The sequence below is a fragment of the Lissotriton vulgaris genome, chromosome 9, assembly GCF_964263255.1.
Source record: "Lissotriton vulgaris chromosome 9, aLisVul1.2, whole genome shotgun sequence".
In the NCBI taxonomy this organism is placed as follows: domain Eukaryota; kingdom Metazoa; phylum Chordata; class Amphibia; order Caudata; family Salamandridae; genus Lissotriton; species Lissotriton vulgaris.
Window position 1 is genome coordinate 135,065,424 of NC_141697.1, and position 21,893 is coordinate 135,087,316.

The 21,893-nt window shown below is 50.3% G+C and overlaps 1 protein-coding gene across 1 annotated transcript in view; it reads left to right on the forward strand.

Annotated features, from left to right (window-relative positions):
* Positions 1 to 21,893, forward strand: part of RTF1 (RTF1 homolog, Paf1/RNA polymerase II complex component) — a 337,563-nt gene that overhangs the window by 46,346 nt on the left and 269,324 nt on the right. Inside the window, exons 6-7 of the mRNA XM_086937201.1 lie at positions 180 to 291; positions 1,365 to 1,503. Coding sequence (XP_086793327.1) covers positions 180 to 291; positions 1,365 to 1,503 — 251 coding nt within the window. The remainder of the gene's footprint in view (positions 1 to 179; positions 292 to 1,364; positions 1,504 to 21,893) is intronic.

Here is a 21,893-nt window from a genome sequence, read left to right on the forward strand (position 1 = left end):
CATTACCAAACGTAGCTTCATTTGACACTTTAATCTACATTCTTGACTGAGACACCATTTTTGTAGTTATAGAACTTCTAATACGTATGGTTTAAGCTCCTTCAGTCCTCAGACACTGTGATTGCTACTGGTCTTCTGTTACTTGCTGAGAACATTATCATGATGCTTCCTCTTCTAAGGTAATGTCGCACAGTACAGAGCGTCGCTCGAAGCGGGATGAGAAACTTGACATTAAATCAAAAGCCATGGAAGAGTTGCGAGCTGAGCGGGAGAAGAGGAAGAACAAAACTGGTATGCCAAAGTATATTTTCTCTTGTCTAGGTCTTAGTCTATGGACTGCCACCTTTTACTCTTAGTCATATCTTGTTTCCTTTTCCCTTCTAACCAAGTACCTCACATATTCCTAACGTAACTGTCCCCTATGATATGAAGCTCCAGTAGAGTTATTTTCTTCACTATTTATTGATTCTTCCTGCCCACTTGCAACCCCATTACAAAATGAATGCTGAATTATTTGTTGCAGATTTATTGGTTATGGATAAAGTGCATGGAATACTAAATCAATTATTGATCCAGCATTGATCCCTAACCTGTAAAGTTTGGAGATCAAATGTATCCTATGTGTTTTACTGGTTGCATACAGGTACAAAAGATTTTTTAAATAATATTTATTTTAAAAAAATTGTAAACTGGCAATATTTTGCTAGAATGCTGAAGCTTGGTAGTGCAGTGCTCTAAAAAGGAAGTGGTAATGTAGGAAGGTTAAGGCTTCCTACAGTCTCCAAGTCTGATGGAACGCCTGTAGGTTCATCGTATAGTAGTACAAGCTGGGAATGTTAAGAGCACAATACTGCCAGTCTCTTTGCTGTTACAGTAAGCACGTCTGCACATTTTTCACTGCGGAGGAGGGCATTCTTTTCAGAAGGCGTCCCACTCTGGTAGCATACTGTTTTCAGGCATGATGTCCCCATTAATGTCAGTTAACAGTAGTAACATCCCTTCAGACAATCAATAGCATGTATTTTCCAGCCTGCACATACACACTGTTCTGTTCCCACCTCTTAAATTAGTGTATATAATTGGCGCTGGTGGTATGATTTGCAGTTCTCTTGTTTTAGATAAAGCTTCTTGTGGCCGACTAAAATCTACCAGGTTCACGGTCCACTTGTGGCTGTATGCATGTTGTATTTTTTTAGTTTTTTTTTTTAGATGAGTTTGCATTATGGGGGATTGAGTGGTTTTAAGGTTGGTGCCAGTTTTTATAGAGTAAATAGCTTCATTAGTACCATTTTGTTCTGTACATCAAGTTTGTTGGAAGTGACCTGTACATTAGGTACTTACTTTTTTATTACAATTTTTTATAGCTGAGTTGCTTCAGAAGAAACAGCCACTGAAAACCAGCGAAGTTTACTCTGATGACGAAGAGGAGGAAGAGGATGACAATCCTAGTGAAAAGAGTGACCGGTCATCTAGATCTTCATCCTCGTCTGATGAGGAGGAAGAGTAAGTCTTGCTTTTTTTGTGTGAATGTATACTAATTAGACCTTGTTGGTTGAATGTACAAGTATTGTACATTTACAGCTCCTGTGGTAAATGGCTGGGTCTTGGCGTACTATTCCTTGGATTGTGGTGGAAAGAAAAATCCCTTCTCTACTCCCTTTTTTTTTTTTAATGGGCCTCACACTCTCCAGCCAGCAACATCCTTTGCCCTTTCCTTCGGGCGGGGTTGAATGATGTTGGGGAGCAGATCTGGAGTGGTCTCCCTTAACTGCAGAGGTAATTGTTTGCAGTTGGGTAAAATAACAGTGGCGGGCTTAGCTGCTCGTCTGAGCTACACCCAGCTATATTTCCTGCTCTATATGGAAAGTGGACACTTCATGCACACACATCTTATTTTATTTGTATGCAACCGGGTAATTTTCAGGCACTTGCCATTTGAACCAGTGTCTTGCCACATTATTAACTCCAACCATCTACTCCATACTTTGCTGTGAAACTGGGTGAACGTGTGTGCAGATGTACTCCGATCACTGGGAGATGTCAACCACTGTGGTGTCATTGTTTGTCTTGCTGAGTTTGCTGTCTTGGTCCTGGGTTCACTTTGTATCCAAGGCTTATCTTCCAGGGGATCCTCATCAATATCATAATCAATAAGGACTAGCTATGTTTGTGGTTGTAGAGACTCAAAATTGCGTACACGTGCCGGTAAACCATTAGGTTTGATCATGAAGCCCTCACCCACCAACCTAGTTGGTGGCATGCTTCATCATCTGGCCCACCACAGTGACACCGAATGTGTCCCGGTGTGCTTCAACGCCAGATTACTGCGGAGCTGGTATTTTTTCTGAGTGTGCAGTGTAGTGAGTGAGATTGTGAAGATTAAAAAGCTATACAGTGGTGCCTGGTACCCGAGGGTAAATGGATAAACTTTAATCACCGGGCCCCTGTTAGCAGCTAAAAGGCAGACGGACGCGCTGGAGTACGAGGTTATTCGGGAGACACTGGACGCAGGAGGTAAGGCCATGCTTGTCATGCTAGATCTGTCGGCGGCCTTCGACACCGTCCCCCATGAGGCGCTTCTCACCAGACTTTATGACATCGGTCTAAGGGGGACGGTGCTCAAATGGTTTACATCTTTTCTTGAGGGCCGCCGACAAACGGTCTGGGCCTCCCCGAGCTCCGCTGAGATGCCGCCTTTGGGAGTCAGAGTTCCACAGGGCTCTGTGTTGAGCCCGACTCTTTTTAACATCTTTATGACCCCACTGGCGGCACTGGTGGAGTCTTTTGGGGCCCAGATCGTGTCTTACGCGGATGACACTCAACTGCTCTTCACGTGCAGGAAAGATCAGGCATTTGATGGAGAGAGTATCCGGGGGTGCCTAGGGATGGTTTTTGACTGGTTCCAGCGGAACAGCCTCAAGGCCAACTCCAACAAATCGGAGGTTCTGCTTTTCGGCTGCGCCTCGGACCCTGAATGGCGGGAGTGGTGGCCAACGGACATGTGTCCCCCTGCTCAGTCATCTCTGGTGGCCAAAAACTTGGGAGTCAAGTTTGATAACAACCTCACGCTAAGATCACACATTCTTGGCCTGATGGGCACTTGTTTTGGCATTTTGAAGATGCTCCGGAAGTTCTTACCTCTGCTTACAGAAGAGCATAGAAAGATCACTGTTCAGGCCTTAATAGGCTCCAGATTGGACTATGCCAATGCCCTATATTTAGGGCTCCCGGACTATCTTGTTCAGCGGCTGCAAGTGGTGCAGAACTCTGCGGCTCGCGCCATTTTTGGCCTTCATAGGCGAGCGAGAGCATCCGAGTTGGTGCAGTCGCTTCACTGGCTGCCCATCCGGAAGCGGATTATGTTTAAAACTCTGACTCTGGTGCATAAAGCACTTTTTGGCTCGGGAGCAAGGTACCTGCAGCGAAGGCTTGCCTTTTATCGCCCGGTCCGTTCACTTTGGTCGGAATCTTTGTTCACGGCCGTGGTCCCCCGAGTGAGGAAGGCTCGCACTGGGGGTCGCTCCTTCAGTCCCAGGGCCCCCCAGTTGTGGAATTCCTTACCTCTGGCTCTACGTAGTACTCCCAATCTGTTCCTGTTTAGGAAGAGCCTTAAGACCTGGCTTTTTAACCTCTAGGGTGTTCTTCTTTTCTTTTGTCTGTCTTATGCTGTTATGTTTTTTAATTGCTGAGCTGCCTACATAAAGCGCCGGGACACTCTTTCTGAGTAGCCGTGCGCTATACAAATAAAAGTATAACATAACATAACATTATGACCTCCTGCGTCCTGTGTGGTCTACATGTTTCATCCAGGCCTTTGATTTTAAACTGGCTTTCCTCAGGACCAAAGAGTATGTGAAAAGGTGCAAATAAATACTTAATTTTAAGTGATTGTGTTTTGTTAAATGTGTAGCACTCGCTAAGGTGCGTTATATGTCAGAGGGGGATTCCCTCTTGCTTTACTGTACATATAACATTTAAAGACCTAGACAGACGTACAAGGTAGAGTCAATTAGCATGATTTACTAGGTACACAACATATTGCCGACTGCTAAGGTGCGTGCACGGCCTAGGAATGGCTAGAAGGTGGTCACGCCAACGGCATGAGTAGCCTGGATTATCCTAATGTAAAGCCGGTTGTTTGGTGGTGGACTAAAGAGCGGCGAATAGCATGGTGAGTTTCAGATAAGTAATGCAATTTTATCCTCACACTGGCTACTTGCTGTTAAGGCCTCCTTGGGTCACTTGGCAGAGAAAAAAAACCTATGGTGGTTTGAGAAAGGGATGGGTTAGGATTCAACCTGTAAGGAGAGAAAGGGATCTGCTTACCAGAATCATGGCGGTCGAATTTTAACCATACATGAATATCTGCATTAGAAACATGAGAAACAACACCAAAGATTGTTTAGAGACTGTTTTAATGCTTAGAAAGCAGTAGAAATTCTTATAACTCACTGAAAGCATAGAAAGCTCCCAGGCTGCATTGCAAACACACAGTCTAAAAAGACTGAAAAGGGGGTGTGGCTAGCAGCCGTTCATGGCGGCAGCTTAACAGCGAGGCTCCAGGAGTGCCCCGTTGGGCAGCAAGGAAGCGGTGGAACGGCCCGGAGGCTCCAGAAACGGCGAAATAGTACTGCGCGACCCACACCGGCATCAGGAAGAGACCCAGCGGGAGGGCAGCAATCTGCAGCGCTATCACTCCCCCCGCACGGCAACTCGGAGGAGGCATTGGAATGAGGGGTACTTGGTGCGACCTGTGGCGCCAAAGCAGTGGAGGCACACGGGGGACAATAAGACAATAATCCCAGCTGACACGGTGCGGGACGCTTAAATACCGGATCGCCGGGGCTCTCTCTCCCATCTGATCTCAGGTGAAACAGCATTGCAGAGGAACTTACTGGTGGCGGGACAGTGGGGGCGCGCAGTCAACCCTGGACGGCAGCCTGCAGAGTGGGCAAGAAGCAGCAAGGGCTGCAGTGCGGAGATAAGATCGGTGAAGTGGCCTGGGGGTCTCAGCCGCGCGCACCGTTCGGTGAGCAGCGAATAACTGACTGGGGCTGCAACACGTTGCGGTGGGGGCTTGGAAGGAGGCATAAGGCAGAGGCAGCCATTGTGGACGGCGATCTGGACAGTTGAGCGAGAGTACAGTGCGAGGGCGTTACTGGTGGTCCCGCACCGCAGGGTCACAGCTGTACAGGGGCCTCCCTCCCCCCACACGAGACCGTAGGGGGGACTTCTGCTAGAGTGATACCACTGTGTAAAGACAGCACGTGAGGAGGCCCGCTCCCTGTGAACCCTGCTCATGTCCCATAGTGTCTACTCGCCCGATGTCTAACACTGGCAAGCAAGGGACTTCGAATGACCCTGCGGCTGCGGTCGGAGAAGAGAGTAGGTGGATCGCAGGAAGGCCCTCAGGGCACGGCGAACGCACAGCAAGGGGGCGAGGCAGATTCAGAGAAGACCATGACGGGCATGGTCTCTAAGCACAGTTCAACACAGTCCAAACTCGACAAGTTCACTTATGATAAACACAACCCTCCCCAAGCGGAACCCCGTAATTCCACGGGGAAGACACCAGAAGGAGAGGGGGCGAAAAAAGCAACACTTGAGGATGTGATGCGTGCCCTGGCACAGGTACAAGCCACAGTGGGAACCACAGCCACGGAGGTCACCCTGATCAGAGCAGACTTCCAAAAAATGAATGAGAGAGTGAAACAAGTAGAGGTGGTGACGAAATCCTTGGTGGAGGACGTGTCGGAACTGCAAGTGGCAATGGAGAAGATGGTGGCCGAAAATAAATCCCTCAGGGACAAGATGGACGATCAGGAAGGACGCTCGAGGAGGAACAACGTCCGAATACTGCGGGTTCCGGAATCAGAAGGTAAAGGCGCAATGGACCTCTATGTGGAGGAGCTGATTAAGACGCACGTGAACCCCAAGGGACTCTCACACTTTTTCTCTGTGGAGAGGGCCCACAGAGTACCCGGTGGGAGACCGAAACCGGCCCCCCCACCCCCCGACCGATCCTGGCGAGACTCTTCAATTTTCGCGACCGAGACACAATTTTGCAGGCAGCGAGGGTGTCTCCAGCCATCCAAATCCAAAACTCCACGGTTGCCTTCTTCCCGGTGTAGGAGAGTAGGGTCTGCAATCCTATGATCACCCAGATTTTTTTGCTTTTGTTTCACTGGTTTACGACTTTCTCTGGCTGTGGGCCTGCCAATCAGACCCACAGCCTGGCTGTTCTCTTTCTAAATTACCTCATGTACCCTAGGTGCATCTACCAATTGGTACTGGGCCACCTTATCAGACCCTGTAACTCAGGGCATAGGTGTACCCAGGGCTGCCAGGGGCTGCAGCATGTATTATGCCACCCCTGGCTGGCCTCCTAAATTTGACACAACTGGCTGCATGACAGCTGGGGCAAAGTCGTGTAATCACCCTTTGCTGTAGGTGTAGTATACCTATACCTAACCCTAAAATGGACACACAGATTCCTATCAGTCACTCCTATGGCAGGCCTTGACAATCCTGAAGGCAGAGTGCTTGGAGTCATGTGAGATGGTGCTCTGGCACGAGCTGAGCCTGTCTGCAGCTTGCGGAATCAAGTCCTAATAGCTGTTCCATGATATCGCATACCATATACTCTTAAGTGCATTATAATCCTCGCGGTTAAATGCTATCTTTGGTATTGCTTTATCAAAACATGTCGAGTAAGGTGTCATACGAATTGGAATACTAACCCCTCGCCAATTCTGGCGACGGGGTTAGCATTCCACCCTTCTAGAGGGACACGACATGTATGTAACTGTGAACCCCGGTTAAAGTTAACTGAAGCCTCAGCTCCACAAAATGGATGCTGCCACCACAGACACAAGTCTGACCCCCTACAGCTGGGAGTCCTTCCAGCGAGGGGAGCCTGGACAAAGGGTTTCCTGTCAGGGGCGGTGCTAGCACCGTCCCAGACATGGTTTTGTGTATCCTGGGTAGGCAGGGCTTTACAGGAAGGTGACTGCTGAGTGGCACCCCGGTGCTCACTACGCATAGGCCAGTCTGAACCAGTTCCAGGGGCACACCAGCCCCTGGCCTGGGGAAGTCCGGCATGGCTGAGGGGTGTAACCACCCCCCACCTAGTCCCACCCATAGGCAGGACCTAGTCACCGGGTCAGCCCCCTTTTTTAGTATAAAGATGGGAGCGGGCCCCCTGTTAAAATTAGATCATCTTTGGAATCAAGATACCACTTTCTTCGAAAGGACTTCACGATTTCTTCTTCAAGATTCTCCCTTGTGGCTAAGGAGTAGTCACCCTGCATCCGCAGGCACCATCCTAAAGAACACTGCGGTCTGCTGCAAGTCCTTCATCACGAATCCGACGACCCAGCTCGACGAGACCCGGCTTCCCTGGCACCTCTGACCTCTACTCACCTCTACAGCCAAGCTGAGAACCGTGAGTGCGACGAGACCTTAAGGGACCGACGATCGCCAAGACTGCACGACATCTTTACTGCAAGCCCACCGTGTCCTCCACTGGTGAGTGCTTTGGGGTCCGAGAAGCCCCGACCCTGCGCAGCTCCAGCACCCAAGATCAGCCCCCCTGCATCTCCACGATCTGCGTGGGGCCCTTTTGCTGTTTGCTGTGCACCGCGTTGTTTGGCTACTAGCCGGCTGGCTTGTGGCCTTCTGAACGACGCCCAACGACTTCACGACTGCTGGTCTGGTTGCTCCAGGCTGGCCCTTGCTTCCTTGTTCAAGAGAGGCACCCCGGACCCTCCTGGTCCACTCCAGACGCCATTTTAGGTCCACCGCGTGGGCTTGAATTTGCCAAGGCTTTGTTGCCCAATCCTGGGTCCAGCGACGCCGACAGCTTCTATCTTCGTGGGACAGCTCGATCCTCCATCCTGGTCGCCGACAACGCCTCCTGGTCCGTGAGACCTTCGAGTCAAGCGTCACCCACTCACCTAGTCGAGGTGGCTACCATCCGGTGCCCTCCTGGTGCCCACTGACTACTGGCTAGTAGTCTCGAACTTGGTCCCCTCTGCTTTCAGGTGTCATCTATCTTCAAGATCCAGGCTTGGATCCGACTGAACTTTCTTCACTGGTCACCGGCCAGCATCTTTTCTTCCGGCTCCTGGTCCGTCTACGAGGATTCCCGACGTCTTTTCAGACCTATGCAGCTGCAGCCCCTGGGCTAGGTAACTTCGGCATTTCGGTGCCCCAGCATAGCCTCACTATCCAAGGGTCAGAATCTACTTTCGTTTTCTCCCTACCAGGTCGGGTTCGCCCGAGAACACTAACTTTCTAATTCCTAGCTACCATAGACTTTTGTCCCGCATCTCGCGTGAGAGTGCACACACTGCACCCGAGTCCCCTAGGCCTCCTAGACATAATCTAACGATTCCCTAGTCAAGTCCTAGCGATTCCAAAAGCTATTAGTACTATACTTACCTGCTAGGAATTTCGCATTCCACTTTCAGAGTATATGGTTTTCCGTGCCCCTCGGGCATTTGTATATACTGTGCTAACTTAAGTATTTTTGTAAGAGTTTTGGTTTGTGCTTAGTACCCTGTCCTCATAAAGAGTACAGGGCTGTTGTGATCTTTAATAAATAACTGTTTATTTTCATAACACTTGTGTGGTGTCCTTTCACTGGGTATTCAAGGGGTATATGTGTGGTAAACAGCTGGCTTAACACGCCCTCTCGAGTCTTTAGCCTTAGACTGCTCGTATCCATGCTACTAGGATAGCTGGTCTATAAGGTTGACTTACAACCAATCATCAATAAGGGTTGCTGGACTGATACATAGTGGGCACTAGAATAGTGACCACTGCATATCAGGCCACCTTCTCACATTGGTGAGCAGCGGTTGGGATTTGAGCTTGCTGTTGTTTTACCACACGTATCCTAAGAATATCTTGCTGAAAGATCACATAAGTACTGTTAGGTACATATAACTAAAGCTTAGAATACTCTGAGTTCTACTGAACCAGCTGTTGTAGCTCCTCAAGGCTTAGCACACCTTGGCTACAACTCTAGCAAGGGACCAGTAGGTAAACACATAGTGTAGGTAGGTGCATCACTTACACCACACTAGAAACAGTATGTCGGACAAAGGAGGAAACACTGAGGTTCCCCTTGTGTCAGTTGACCCTCCACAGGTCATCCCTTCAAGATATACTGCGCTTAGCTTCCATGAGTTACGACAAGTGTGTACCTCTAGGAAGATTAAGCAGGGGTCTAACCCCACAACTGCCTTTCTGATTGGTCTCTTAGAGACTCATGATGCAAGGAGGGCTGGTAACCCAGACCCTTCTAATTCAGATGGCAACATGCCCTCCTTACAGGGTCCCTTTGATGCCCAGGACCATCCTCTTCAGGAAGCAGATGATGCTGATGATGAGGATGATGATTTGGTATCAGGGGATGAGGCAGAAAAGGAACAGGTAGAAGTCAGCAGACTAACCAGGTCCAACTTAAGCAGACATGAGATGGGCACTAGGGGACCCTTGGGGCCACTCTCAGGTCAGCTTAACATTGGGAATGGACGAGATAGATCTCTATCAAGAGGCTCTATCAGATCCCTTCATACCAATGGCTCTCAACGTTCCTCTCAAAGGGGAATGACATCTCCCCAGAGGAGAATGTATGAAGCTAAGGAAAAGGCAGCCAATCTGAGGATTGAAAGGGAAGAACTTGCCCTGGCCAAAGAGAGGCTTGCCTTTGCTAGAGAGCAACAATTGAGTGGGACAGTCCCCACTGGTGGCAGCATTGTACCTAGCAATAGGGAAAGGAGTTTTGATACAAAACACCTTGGTAAGATAGTGCCCCCCTTTAAACAAGGGGATGACATCCACAAATGGATTACTGCTTTGGAGAGGGCCTGCACTGTGCAAGGTGTTCCCCCAAGTCAGTGGGCAGCTATCTTGTGGCTCTCCTTTGAGGGTAAAGGAAGAGACAAGCTCCTCACCACAAGGGTGGAGGATGCTAATGATTACCAAGTCTTGAAAAATGCACTGGTTGATGGGTTTGGCCTAACCACTGAGCAGTACAGGGTGCTGTTCAGGGATACCCAGAAAACTCAGTCTCAAGATTGGGCTGACTTTGTAGATTGTGCCACTAAGGCTTTTGAGGGCTGGTTGCTGGGCAGTAAGGTTACTGATTATAAAGGATTGTACAATTTGATGATGAGAGAGCAAATTTTAAACAATTGTCAGAACCAGTTGTTGCATCAGCATCTTGTTGACTCAGATCTGACCTCTCCCCAAGAATTGGGAAAGAAGGCAGACAGATGGGTTAGAACAAGAGTTAAACAGAACCAGGGCCAGAATCAAGGTGGTCAGAAGAAAGCAGACCAGAAGGGTAAGGATTCGAAAGGGGAACAAAATGACCAGAAGTCTTCGACAGGTCCCCAACAACCCAAAGAGGGTGGGGGTCAGGCTCCCCAAAAGAAGAAAGAAGGCCAATCTAAAAGGTGGTGCCAATACTGCAAAAGTAAAACTCACTGGTTTAGTGAGTGCACCAAGAAAGGAGGAGGGCAGACTCCTGCCACTGCAGCCCCTAAGGCACCTGTGCCCCCTAGTACAGCCAGCAGTGGTAGTGCACCTCCCAAGGGTTTAGTAGGGTTAACCCTGGGTTCTGAGGGGTGTGACAACTTAGTTGGTACACTCACTCAGGCTGTCCTTGTTTGTACAGGGGATGTGGATATGTCCCCTGATATAAGTCCCAATACTTTGGGCAAATACCGACAGACACCTTTTATTAATGGAAAAATGGCTCAGGCCTATAGGGACACTTGTGCCAGTGTCACAATGGTGACACCTAGCTTTGTGGACCCTGGACAGATCATGCCAGGTACAGAATTCCTGGTGACCAATGCAAGCAATGTCACTACCAATCATAGTATGGCAATTGTAGCTTTCTCCTGGGGAGGGGTAACTGGCCAAAAGAAGGTTGTAGTTAGTTCAGACCTCCCAGTGGATTGTTTGTTGGGCAATGATTTGGAGTCATCACAATGGTCAGAAGTGGAGCAGAGGACTCATCTGGAAATGTTAGGTTTGCCAGCACATGTGTTTGCTGTGACTAGGTCACAGGCCAGAAGATGCCCCACTGAACAGGTGCTGGATCCTGGAACAATGGACCAGACACCTTCCAAGAAAAAGAGCAGTAGGGTTAAGGCTGTGCCTTCCCCCTTGCCCCAGGTTGTGGATCAAGTCTCAGAGGAGGCTGACCTGCAGGAATTGAGGGAAACTGAGCCTAGAGAGTTTGAACTTGATCAAGTTGAATTCTTGGGTTCAGGGGGACCCTCAAGGGAAGACCTGGGGAAGGACCAGTTAGGCTGCCCTTCTCTTGAACCCCTCAGACAGCAGGCTGCTGCTGAGGCTGCTGGGAACGCCACAGGTACCCACAAGGTATACTGGGAAGATGGACTCCTGTACACTGAGTCAAGAGACCCCAAGCCTGGCATGACCAGGAGGCTGGTTGTACCCTTGTCTCAGAGAGGTTTCCTACTTACCTTGGCCCATGAGATTCCCTTAGCAGGACACTTAGGCCAGACAAAGACTTGGGACAGGCTTGTCTCACACTTTCACTGGCCTCACATGAATGAGGATACCAAGGAGTTTTGTCGCTCCTGTGTCACTTGCCAAGCCAGTGGTAAGTCAGGTGGCACAACAAAGGCCCCCCTTATACCAATGCCTGTGGTGGGGGTGCCCTTTGAAAGAGTGGGGATTGACATTGTTGGTCCAATGGAACCCCAGACAGCATCAGGGCACAAGTTTATACTGGTGGTAGTGGATCATGCCACCAGGTATCCTGAAGCTATTCCACTTAGGACCACCACAGCCCCTGTGGTGGCAAGGGCCCTAGTTGGAGTGTTCTCCAGAGTGGGCTTCCCTAAGGAGGTTGTCTCTGACAGAGGTGCAAACTTCATGTCAAGCTATCTAACTGCTATGTGGAAGGAGTGTGGTGTCAATTACAAATTCACTACACCCTATCACCCACAATGCAATGGGCTTGTTGAAAGGTTCAACAGGACCCTAAAAGGGATGATTCATGGACTACCTGAAACACTCAGGCGTAGATGGGATGTCCTGATGCCCTGCCTTCTGTTTGCTTACAGAGAGGTCCCACAAAAGGAGGTTGGCTACAGCCCTTTTGAACTTTTGTATGGGCATCCTGTGAGAGGCCCCTTGTGTTTGGTGAAGGAAGGATGGGAGAGACCTCTCAAAAAGCCTGCAACCAACATAATGGACTATGTACTTGGTCTCCGCTCCAGGATGGCTGAGTATATGGAGAAGGCATCAGAAAACCTTAAGGCCAGTCAAGAACTTCAAAAAGCTTGGCATGACCAAAAGGCTGTCCTGACTGTTTATCAGCCTGGACAGAAGGTGTGGGTGCTGGAGCCAGTGGCCCCAGCAGCACTCAAAGACAAATGGTCTGGGCCCCACACAATCCTTGAGCAAAAGGGAGAGGTCACCTACCTGGTGGACCTTGGAACTCCCAGGAGTCCCCATAGGGTACTCCATGTCAACAGGCTCAAAGCATATGTCGACAGGAAGGACATGAGCTTGCTCATGGCCATAGATGAGGGACAGGAGGAAGAGAGTGACCCTCTCCCAGACCTGCTCACTCAGAATCCTGATGATGGGTCAGTAGATGGTGTTGTCTTTTGTGGCAGCCTCTCTGAACATCAGCAGAAAGACTGTAAACAGGTTCTTCAGTCTTTCAGACATATGTTCTCTCTGACACCCAGTCAGACCAATTGGTGCACCCATGAGGTTGACACTGGTGACAGCCTGCCAGTCAAGAGTAAAATCTACAGGCAGCCTGATCATGTTAGAGACTGCATAAAAACTGAAGTGCAGAAAATGTTGGAATTGGGAGTCATTGAACCCTCAGATAGCCCTTGGGCTAGTCCAGTAGTTCTAGTGCCAAAGCCTCACACCCAAGATGGTAAGAGAGAGATGAGGTTTTGCGTAGACTACAGGGGTCTCAATGCAGTCACTAAGACTGATGCCCATCCAATACCAAGAGCAGATGAACTTATAGATAGATTGGCTTCTGCCAACTACTTAAGTACATTTGACTTAACAGCTGGGTATTGGCAAATCAGGTTAGCTGAGGATGCCAAACCCAAAACAGCATTTTCAACCCCTGGTGGGCATTATCAATTTGTGGTAATGCCCTTTGGTCTGAAAAATGCACCTGCCACCTTCCAAAGGTTGGTGAATCAAGTCCTTACTGGGCTGGATGACTTCTGTGCAGCATATCTAGATGATATTGCTGTCTTTAGCTCCACCTGGGAGGATCACCTGGTCCACCTGAGGAAAGTGTTAGAGGCTCTGCAAGCAGCAGGCCTCACTATCAAGGCCACCAAGTGCCAGATAGGGCAGACACAGGTTGTATACCTGGGCCACCTTGTAGGTGGAGGCCAGGTTCAGCCACTGGAGAGCAAAATACAGTCAATCAGGGACTGGGCTCCTCCAACCACCCAGACTCAGGTTCGAGCTTTCTTGGGCCTGACTGGATACTACAGAAAATTTGTCAGGAACTATGGTTCCATTGTGACACCATTAAATGAACTGACAAGTAAGAAAATGCCAAAAAAGGTTCAGTGGACAGCAGGCTGTCAAAAAGCATTCGATGACCTAAAGCAGGCCATGTGCACAGCACCTATCCTTAAGAGTCCAGACTACTCCAAACCATTCATTGTCCAAACAGATGCTTCTGAGTTGGGTGTGGGAGCTGTTCTTTCACAACTGAATTTTGATGGTCAGGATCAGCCCATTGCTTTTATAAGCAGAAGGCTGACCCCCAGAGAGAAGAATTGGTCAGCTATTGAGAGGGAGGCCTTTGCTGTGGTTTGGGCCCTGAAGAAGCTGAGGCCATACTTGTTTGGCACTCACTTCAAGATTCAGACCGACCATAAGCCCCTCTTGTGGCTAAATCAGATGAAGGGTGAAAACCCCAAACTGCTTAGGTGGTCCATTTCCCTACAGGGGATGGACTTTACAGTGGAACATAGACCTGGTACTGATCATGGCAATGCCGATGGGCTCTCCAGATATTTCCACTTAGAACAAGAAGACTCACCTGGTCAAGGTTAGCTTATTGTCCCAAAGTTTGGGGGGGGGTCATGTAGGAGAGTAGGGTCTGCAATCCTATGATCACCCAGATTTTTTTGCTTTTGTTTCACTGGTTTACGACTTTCTCTGGCTGTGGGCCTGCCAATCAGACCCACAGCCTGGCTGTTCTCTTTCTAAATTACCTCATGTACCCTAGGTGCATCTACCAATTGGTACTGGGCCACCTTATCAGACCCTGTAACTCAGGGCATAGGTGTACCCAGGGCTGCCAGGGGCTGCAGCATGTATTATGCCACCCCTGGCTGGCCTCCTAAATTTGACACAACTGGCTGCATGACAGCTGGGGCAAAGTCGTGTAATCACCCTTTGCTGTAGGTGTAGTATACCTATACCTAACCCTAAAATGGACACACAGATTCCTATCAGTCACTCCTATGGCAGGCCTTGACAATCCTGAAGGCAGAGTGCTTGGAGTCATGTGAGATGGTGCTCTGGCACGAGCTGAGCCTGTCTGCAGCTTGCGGAATCAAGTCCTAATAGCTGTTCCATGATATCGCATACCATATACTCTTAAGTGCATTATAATCCTCGCGGTTAAATGCTATCTTTGGTATTGCTTTATCAAAACATGTCGAGTAAGGTGTCATACGAATTGGAATACTAACCCCTCGCCAATTCTGGCGACGGGGTTAGCATTCCACCCTTCTAGAGGGACACGACATGTATGTAACTGTGAACCCCGGTTAAAGTTAACTGAAGCCTCAGCTCCACAAAATGGATGCTGCCACCACAGACACAAGTCTGACCCCCTACAGCTGGGAGTCCTTCCAGCGAGGGGAGCCTGGACAAAGGGTTTCCTGTCAGGGGCGGTGCTAGCACCGTCCCAGACATGGTTTTGTGTATCCTGGGTAGGCAGGGCTTTACAGGAAGGTGACTGCTGAGTGGCACCCCGGTGCTCACTACGCATAGGCCAGTCTGAACCAGTTCCAGGGGCACACCAGCCCCTGGCCTGGGGAAGTCCGGCATGGCTGAGGGGTGTAACCACCCCCCACCTAGTCCCACCCATAGGCAGGACCTAGTCACCGGGTCAGCCCCCTTTTTTAGTATAAAGATGGGAGCGGGCCCCCTGTTAAAATTAGATCATCTTTGGAATCAAGATACCACTTTCTTCGAAAGGACTTCACGATTTCTTCTTCAAGATTCTCCCTTGTGGCTAAGGAGTAGTCACCCTGCATCCGCAGGCACCATCCTAAAGAACACTGCGGTCTGCTGCAAGTCCTTCATCACGAATCCGACGACCCAGCTCGACGAGACCCGGCTTCCCTGGCACCTCTGACCTCTACTCACCTCTACAGCCAAGCTGAGAACCGTGAGTGCGACGAGACCTTAAGGGACCGACGATCGCCAAGACTGCACGACATCTTTACTGCAAGCCCACCGTGTCCTCCACTGGTGAGTGCTTTGGGGTCCGAGAAGCCCCGACCCTGCGCAGCTCCAGCACCCAAGATCAGCCCCCCTGCATCTCCACGATCTGCGTGGGGCCCTTTTGCTGTTTGCTGTGCACCGCGTTGTTTGGCTACTAGCCGGCTGGCTTGTGGCCTTCTGAACGACGCCCAACGACTTCACGACTGCTGGTCTGGTTGCTCCAGGCTGGCCCTTGCTTCCTTGTTCAAGAGAGGCACCCCGGACCCTCCTGGTCCACTCCAGACGCCATTTTAGGTCCACCGCGTGGGCTTGAATTTGCCAAGGCTTTGTTGCCCAATCCTGGGTCCAGCGACGCCGACAGCTTCTATCTTCGTGGGACAGCTCGATCCTCCATCCTGGTCGCCGACAACGCCTCCTGGTCCGTGAGACCTTCGAGTCAAGCGTCACCCACTCACCTAGTCGAGGTGGCTACCATCCGGTGCCCTCCTGGTGCCCACTGACTACTGGCTAGTAGTCTCGAACTTGGTCCCCTCTGCTTTCAGGTGTCATCTATCTTCAAGATCCAGGCTTGGATCCGACTGAACTTTCTTCACTGGTCACCGGCCAGCATCTTTTCTTCCGGCTCCTGGTCCGTCTACGAGGATTCCCGACGTCTTTTCAGACCTATGCAGCTGCAGCCCCTGGGCTAGGTAACTTCGGCATTTCGGTGCCCCAGCATAGCCTCACTATCCAAGGGTCAGAATCTACTTTCGTTTTCTCCCTACCAGGTCGGGTTCGCCCGAGAACACTAACTTTCTAATTCCTAGCTACCATAGACTTTTGTCCCGCATCTCGCGTGAGAGTGCACACACTGCACCCGAGTCCCCTAGGCCTCCTAGACATAATCTAACGATTCCCTAGTCAAGTCCTAGCGATTCCAAAAGCTATTAGTACTATACTTACCTGCTAGGAATTTCGCATTCCACTTTCAGAGTATATGGTTTTCCGTGCCCCTCGGGCATTTGTATATACTGTGCTAACTTAAGTATTTTTGTAAGAGTTTTGGTTTGTGCTTAGTACCCTGTCCTCATAAAGAGTACAGGGCTGTTGTGATCTTTAATAAATAACTGTTTATTTTCATAACACTTGTGTGGTGTCCTTTCACTGGGTATTCAAGGGGTATATGTGTGGTAAACAGCTGGCTTAACACGCCCTCTCGAGTCTTTAGCCTTAGACTGCTCGTATCCATGCTACTAGGATAGCTGGTCTATAAGGTTGACTTACAACCAATCATCAATAAGGGTTGCTGGACTGATACATAGTGGGCACTAGAATAGTGACCACTGCATATCAGGCCACCTTCTCACACCCGGACTATACTGCTGAAGTGGCGTGCCGGAGGAGGACTTTCCTGGATGTCAAGAAGGCGTTGCGGGCGAAGGAACTGTCTTATTCCATGCTATTCTCGGCACGGCTTAGAGTGGTCTCGGATGATGAGGTCTGGTTCTTTGACACGCCGGAGGCGGCTCAGGACTGGTTGGAGGGCTGGAGGACCGCAGGGCAACCCCGCCGCTCGCACAAGAATAACCGACAACACCGAGAGAACAGCCAAGCGGGTTCACAGTCGTCAGGCAGAGGTGGTGTAACCAGGTCACAACGCATGAATCCCTGGGAGCAGAGGGGGGTGTAGAATCCTGAACTCCCGGTGTTAGCTTAAGTGATGTCTGTTGAAGAACTCTGCCGAATGGACGCGCTTGGACACTGGCCTGGGGAGCTCGGAGGAGGGCAGGGATGCCGCCTGCTCCGGAGGACACTCCACCCCAGCGCGCAAGTAAACTGTTGAAGGGATGGGTAAAGCACTATGCTATGTTGGGGAGGCGGGCGGTTGAAAGTCCGTTAAGCAGGGAGGCAGGGAGGGGGGAGTGGGGGGGTTTGTTTAGAAGTTTTTGAAGTTCCACAAGTAAGGTCAAATATCCCAACTACATACACGTACTGTTTAGGCTATGCAAACGGCTGGTGCACCCCGGGAGTAAGATCCGGTTTCCACTACCTTAGGCACAGGACCGACCATGCACGACTCCCAACTACATACAACTGAGGGGGGGCGGGGGGGGAGGGTCATTGAGATCACGGGTAGTGCCTCTCCGACTCATGTCATGGAACGTAAGAGGGCTGGGTGATAAGATAAAGAGGGGATTGGTGATGAACGCGGTGAAGAGGCAGGGACCGGCTTTGGTGCTTCTCCAGGAGACACACCTCACCGGGGGGCATCCAAATCTCTCGATAGAAAGGGGTATAGGATGGCGGTGCATTCGGAGTTTACCACGAGTTCAAGGGGCACGGGAATATTAGTTAAGAAATCTGCACAGTTCATCACATTGAGCACTAAGGTAGACACACAGGGATGTTTTGCAGCACTCCAGGGGCAGTGGGAGGGAAGGCTCCTGATCGTGGTGTCGGTCTACATCCCCCCAGCACTACACTCGGTCATGCTACCAGCGCTGGGTGACTTTCTCCTGGTCCTACCTGAATGGGACATAGTACTCGGAGGGGACTTTATTGCCGCTGTAGATGCCCTGGTAGATAGGTTCCCGGCGATACCACAGACTGGAGGTCCTTCCCGCTTTCAGAGATTCCTGACCGCCATGGGCCTGGTTGACATATGGCGCCACACACATCCCTCCGAGGCAGTACACGTATCACTCCACAGTTCATAATAGTCTGTCACGGATCGACTATTTCTTGGCGCTGGGTGGCGGGTTGCAACACGTAGATACTATTGATATACACCCTAGGGGGATATCAGGTCACTCCCCGGTCACACTCACATTATGCACGCAGGAGAAATCACGTAGAAGAATTTACCCAATACACGCCTCATACCTCAAGGTTCCTAAGGTGCGAAAGGCACTCAAAGCGACGACATCGCATTACTTTGCTGAAAACACTGAGTCGGTACAGTCCTCCGCTATCCTGTGTGAGGCGAACAAGCCGGTGCTAAGGGGACAGGCTATAACATCCATAATGGGCCACAAAAGAGAGCGGCAGCGTGAACTGTCCGAGCTGGAGCTGGCTTTGCAGCAAGCCCTACGCCTGACACGTCCGGTGCCATGCTCCTAAAGCAGCAGCAATATAGGGAGCACTTGAAGCAGCAATCAGTGACTCAGATAGTAGAGACGACCCATAGAATCTACGACATTGGGGATAAGGCAGGGAAAATGTTGGTCTGGCTAGACAAGAAAGGGGGTAGTGCCAGGGGTATACAGCGTATTTATGACAGGCAGGGGACAGTACGCACAAGCCCCGAAGAGATAGTGGAGGCCCTTGCCGAACTTCGTTAGATCAACGGACGGCGACCATCGTTGCGATCCCCAAGCCAGGGAAACCGCCGGAAGAGTGCACATCGTACCGCCCCATTTCCCTTCTCAATGCCGAGGTTAAAATCTTGGCTAAGCTCCTCGCCACCCGGCTGATTGCGCACCTCCCACACCTCATACACCCCGACCAGTCAGGCTTTATGCCACATAGGAACACCACTATCAACTTACGCAGGGTGCACAGGTGTACTGGCTAGAGCGACCTCTCTATCGGAGCAGGCGGTTATAATGGCACTTGACGCAAAGATGGCATTTGATATGGTGGAGTGGCAATATCTATTCGAGATCCCGGTGCACCTGGGATTTGGCCCTAAATCCATCACCTGGGTCCGGCTACTATACACTAAACCTGTAGCACAGGTGGTGGCGAACGGCCATATTTCCCGAACATTCCCGCTAAAGCGAGGGACCCGTCAAGGCTGTCCCCTGTCGCCGCTGCTCTTCGCGATCGCACTGGAACCACTGGCGACCCTGATACGTTCGAACCCATTACTGAAGGGGATCACCTGGACAGAAGGATGGGAAGACCGTCTCTCTCTGTACGCGGACGATATGCTGGTGTACCTGACGGAGCCGGAGCACAGCATACCGGCGCTGCTGGCGCTGGGCGACGAACAAGGGAGAGTATCGGGATACACCCTGAACTGGGCAAAGTCGGAACTGTATGTCCTACAAGGCCCGGCCCCCGCATTAAGCAATGACTGCCCCCTGAAGATGGCAGGGTCCTCCTTTCGATATCTGGGTGTCCATGTCACTAAAGATCCTACTTTCTTTCAGAAAAATCTAACACCGCCGTTGGAACGACTGAAACAGGACGTTAAATTCTGGGCAGCGCTGCCGCTGACATTGTTAGGCAGAGCGGCGCTTTACAAGATGATGTCACTGCCTCATTTTCTGTATATCCTAGAAAATACGCCGTATCCGGTGGCACCGAGGTACTTCAGGCAGGTATCTGCATTGATAGCCGGTCTCATGTGGAATAATCGCCCGGCATGCATAGCTCAGGCAAAATTGCACAGGGGGTGGTACGACGGGGGGGATTGCGTTGCCGAACTTACAACTATACTACTGGGCCGGTCAACTGAAGCCGATTAACCAGTGGTTACATGCACCTCAGGAGGACCCGGCATACAAGGCAGACAGCGTGCAATTGGGTACCAACAGCATACTGGTGCCTCTTTATGACCAACGAATAGTGCGCACACTCACGGGACCCACGAAACTTACCGCATCGCTGTGGCATACGGCACAGGCAAAACTGGGGTGGAAGGGGAGACTCACAAAACTCACCCCATTGTGGGACACGCGAGCCCTGGGCAATCTGAGACACAGTAAGGGCTTCATATTATGGGATAACATTGGTTTATCCACAGTGGTAGATCTGTGGGAAAAAGGCACGGTGATCCCCTTCGACCAGCTGCGACAGCGGTATGAGCTGAGGCCCACGGAATCGTTCCGGTATGTACAGGTGCGGCACGCCCTACTAACAACCATCCCACGCGATACAGAGGTCCCAGAGGCATCTACCCTTGAAGATAGTCTACTCACAGACTATATGCAGGAGTGGGCAACATCACTCACCTATCGCAAATTGATTAACAACCTAGCAGATCCAACGGTAAAACTGAGTGACAAGTGGGTGGAAGACCTACGGGAAATGGACGAGTCCGAATGGAACGAAGCGCTGGTGTCCCTTAAGGAGGTGGGCATATCGGCGAATTTCGGCTTGTGCAGCTTAAAATTCTACACAGGGTGTACTACACGAGGAAGATGCTACACATAATACAGAGGGCACAACATCCCTATTGCCTTCGCGGCTGCGGAGAGGAGGGAACATTGTTCCACACTATCTGGGAATGCCCACGCATTCAGGAGTTCTGGAGACAAACAATGCGTACTAGATCACAAACATTGGGGGTATCCTTGGTCCCTGAACCACGGAAATGCTTATTAAATATATGGGAGCCGAACGACCTTTCCAAACACTGACAACAGTGGTCCATGATAATAGCAAAACGCGACCTAGCACAGAAATGGGGAGCGGTAGAGACCCCCACATTAGCACAATGGTGCACAAACATGGACAGGGTCATGATAATAGAGAGGACAGTATACACCAATAGAGCGTGTCCACGTAAATGGAATAAGATATGGACCCCGTGGAACGTGTACTGGGGGGAAATATGTGAACCCCTGGAGGAAGATGACGCATTGACATCAGAAGAGGAGGGGGAGGAAGACTAGGGGGCGTGATGATGGGGGGGGCGGGGTCGGGACCCTGGGACATAACCAGATGCATGAGTGGGAGGGGGTGGGGAGGGCGGGCGGATTAACCTACAAACTCAGATCGCTACACAGAAGCGCCCAACTGTGAGGGAATATGGTAACGGCAGACTAAGTGGTATCGGTTCTACTCACCTATAACAGATATTCTACGACTGCAAGCTGGAATAAGGGGTTTTGCAGCGTGAATCTTTCTGGATTCACTATGCTGTGCATATTCCGCGGTCTTGTGGTTGGGTCCAGATTCGTAGTCTTTTCTTTGTTTTTTTTTTTTTAGCCCTTGCGGGCGTCGGCGTCACACCTCCTCGGGTGCATTTCCGGTGACGTCGGCATGCTTCCTGCGGAAGCTCCCACTCTTGGGGCGCCATCTTCAGATTCTTTTTTCCGCGGTCGGGTCTGGATCGTTCCCGTTGGGCTCCAGACATTTTTGGAGAAAGTACTGAAAAGAGTGGAAGTTGGAGGAGATATTGGACAGACCCCCCAGGATATAGCGGCATGGATTGGCAAATTTAGCGGCACAAAAATGAAAATTTAGCGGCACAAAAATGGAAATTTAGCGGCATTTAGCGGCGTTTTATTTTGGGTTTTTTGCAACACCAAACACAAATATCTTACTGTTTGAGTTATTTGACAACATGGAGCTATGTACATTTTGTTTATTTACAATTCAGCCCATTTGTTTTAGTTAAAAGGCATGTTAATCTTGGCCATGTACGTTCAGTTCTTCTGAGCCCCCATAGGTTTCAGACT